Raw genomic sequence first — 3075 nt, forward strand, 5'->3', positions numbered from 1 at the left:
AAAAAAAAAAAAAAAAAAAATATTTTTTTAAATTTTTTGCCTTTAGCTCAAAATTAGCCTGTGCTCATTCCGACTCATTTTGCCAGCACGGGTCACATATGCTCATGCAGAATAAGGTTTTAATATGTGCTTTATAAGTACTAATAAACAGCCAATGTGCTAGTAATATGCATGCTAATAAGCGGCTAGTTAATAGTGAAAAGTGCTCCATAATAGTGTTACCGAACAAACACCTAACTTTAAGTATGAAACTATGGTGTGCAATTGTTCTCACCATTTGTGCTTGCAGACATGAAGGGTGCCACCAGTTGTGTGAATAACTGAGAAGAGTTATGTTTGATAAAACTTATGATTTTTGCCCAGTGAACTATAACATGGATGGGATGGGCTCTTTTGACTTGAGCCAGTAAGCAACCACTAAGAAACGCCGTAACAACTACCCCGAACACCCTAGCAAGTAGCAACCAACTAGCAACTCCCTTGCAACCACACAAAACACCCTAGCGACCAACTAGCAATGCCTGGCAACTACCCACAACACAAGTATCATGGTAGCAAGTTTTGATAAATCAGGCACCAATCAAGATTTTATTCCAAAAATGTAAACATTTAGTGTTTTTTTGTTGTTGTTTTTTTTAGTTAAGTTTTGTTTTTCCTGACTGTGGTGCTTCCGTATGTGTGTTTCAGATCACCAGGACTGTATGCACCAGGTGGTTCACGAGCGTCTGGGAGAGCTGTTGCGTGTATTAAAAGCTGTGATTTCCAAGCATCACTCCCTGAATTCAGTGGAGATCCTCAGCGCAGCCGGGACCCTCATCGCAAAGGTCAAAGGTAAAGCATTGTCTCACTCGCGGCCTTCGACTTTAATATGATACAGTGTAGAAGAAAGAGGGAGAGACACTTATTCGCTTGATATCTTGTTCCTCAAACTCCTTCTCACAAGCCTCACACTCTCATTTTGCACTTAGGATCGCTCAAAATTGTCACTAGTAATGATAAACCCAAAATTGCCAGAGATGATTTTCCAGCAATGTGCACAAAGCTTTCTGAGAATCATGCGAAAATCAGATCTTTCAAAAAGAGACATTGTTTCTCAAGCTTCTCACAGGGCTGACATTGGAAAAGCAGAACAATGCACGTCTGCAAGTGTGTTTGTGTTTGCTTGTATGAGTGGGTGCAAACACTTGCTTGGAGTACAATGTCCTTGTCAGAGTAGACGAATCCCATTTCACTCGGTTCCACGGTAAGAGCATCTCCATGCATGGCATTGCTTCACTTGGCTTGTGGACAAGAATCTCAGAAGTATCTGCATAGCATCTAAACCCCTTTTTTGTGTGTGTTTTGATTATGCTGTCTTAGAAGCTACTTAGTTGATATTTTATTATCTAAATCAATGACACTTTAAGTGTTGCTTAAGTGTGAATGTACTTTTTAGGACTGCTTTATGCACATGCATATGTGTCAGTATTAATTTCATAGACAAATATTTATTTAACCACATTTTCTGAGATGTGTAGTGTCAGAGATGTCAATATTTTCAGTTTTGAAATGGCTGCGGGTTTTCACTTGTTAACACAAACAGAAGCAGGATTTGGTAAATGGCAGGTTTTGGTTTATTATGTGGACACTTTACTTGCACTCGGCACTGTTATTGGGAACCGAAGCTAAATGCCTAGCTTTGTTTTGACAGTTGGGCTCATAGTGGATCCTGTGATGTTTCTGTATAAACACATCTCCAAACGTTTTGGCTTCCTCTTTCTAAAAAGTTATGTTGCTATGCATACCTTTTGGTTTCCTCTTTCTGTGCAGCTAGGGAGTTTTCTCTGTGTAGTCAAAATTATTTCACTTAAATTTGGTTTGTTAGTCTTTAATATGCATAAAGTGTGGTTCTGGCGTACATACATCTTTGTATGTGTGCATAACTACTAAAATATACAAGATCAATATATTGACAGCAACTTTTTAGATATTAATTAATATGTAGGAATCCTTTGAGGTAATATCATGTCAATATCAGAACATTAAATTAATATGTTTATTTAGATTTTAATTTCAATGCATTGTAATTATAATAAATTATATATATTATATTATATTATTCATTTAATTTATAAATAAATTATGCATTTTAAAAATCTCAGTAATTCTCAGTATTTCGCTGATAAATTTTCTCCACAATTTACTGATAAATATGTGAAAGTTGTGAAAGTTTATATTTTTGAAAATCCTGTCAATTATTATATTATATGATATATTATATATTTTAAAAGTCTCTAAGTCTGTTTTGAACATTGATATTGTAAGTTTCTTGTTTAATCAAATGTTCAAAAAATAGTAGTACATTTCTAAATCAATGCACAATTCCAGCTTCTTCCACTAGAGGGTCAAAATGCTTCTTATGTTGCCATCTCTTTCCAAACTCTCTCTCAGACACACACACACACACACACATACACATACACACACACACACACACACACACACACTGAAACCTTTGTAATGTGAAACTTGAATAATCAGTGTTCTATCTCTGTGGCTCGGAGATTAGAATAAGAGAAAGTTGAATATCCGGATCGGGGAGCTCCAAGCATGATAAGAACTCCGCTGTGGAGTTTGAACAGGCCTGAGTCTCTCATGTTCAGTCCAGCACATGCGTCCGCTGCAGAAATGTGACACTGACCCTCCTGGCTGGGCCTCAGGATGAGATAGGGACCAGCAGGAGTTTAAGCAAACCTTCACGGAGACTCAAGGGAGGACTGCGGTCCAGAATGTTATGTGAACATCGCAATACAAACTCCCCAAAAGCCGAATATCCTGATGGGAAGATATGTGCTGATGTTGACGAACCTCATGCGACTTGTCCTTGATGGTTTTAGAGCTTAGCGTACCATCCTGTTCTGAGGAAATAAAAATAAAGTTTGTTTTCTTGAACTACAGCCACGAGGAGATTTTTCACCTTCCTCTTTTCGTCCTGCATCGCTGTTACGCAAGAACTTTCAGGCTTTCTCATGCAACATTCTTGCATGTATTGGGTTTCAAAAGTAATTGAAGTTTCTCTGTGGTATGGCGTCTCTC

At 37.7% G+C, this 3075-nt stretch overlaps 1 protein-coding gene across 2 annotated transcripts in view; it reads left to right on the forward strand.

Moving 5' to 3' along the window:
- LOC107697757 (rho GTPase-activating protein 29-like) overlaps window positions 1–3075 on the forward strand; it is a 54372-nt gene that overhangs the window by 28060 nt on the left and 23237 nt on the right. For both annotated transcript variants that reach the window (XM_016498604.1, XM_016498613.1), the window contains exon 4: window positions 688–831. In XM_016498604.1, coding sequence (XP_016354090.1) covers window positions 688–831 — 144 coding nt within the window. The remainder of the gene's footprint in view (window positions 1–687; window positions 832–3075) is intronic.

Source organism: Sinocyclocheilus anshuiensis, unplaced genomic scaffold, assembly GCF_001515605.1.
Source record: "Sinocyclocheilus anshuiensis isolate Anshui unplaced genomic scaffold, SAMN03320099.WGS_v1.1 scaffold886, whole genome shotgun sequence".
Classification (NCBI taxonomy): domain Eukaryota; kingdom Metazoa; phylum Chordata; class Actinopteri; order Cypriniformes; family Cyprinidae; genus Sinocyclocheilus; species Sinocyclocheilus anshuiensis.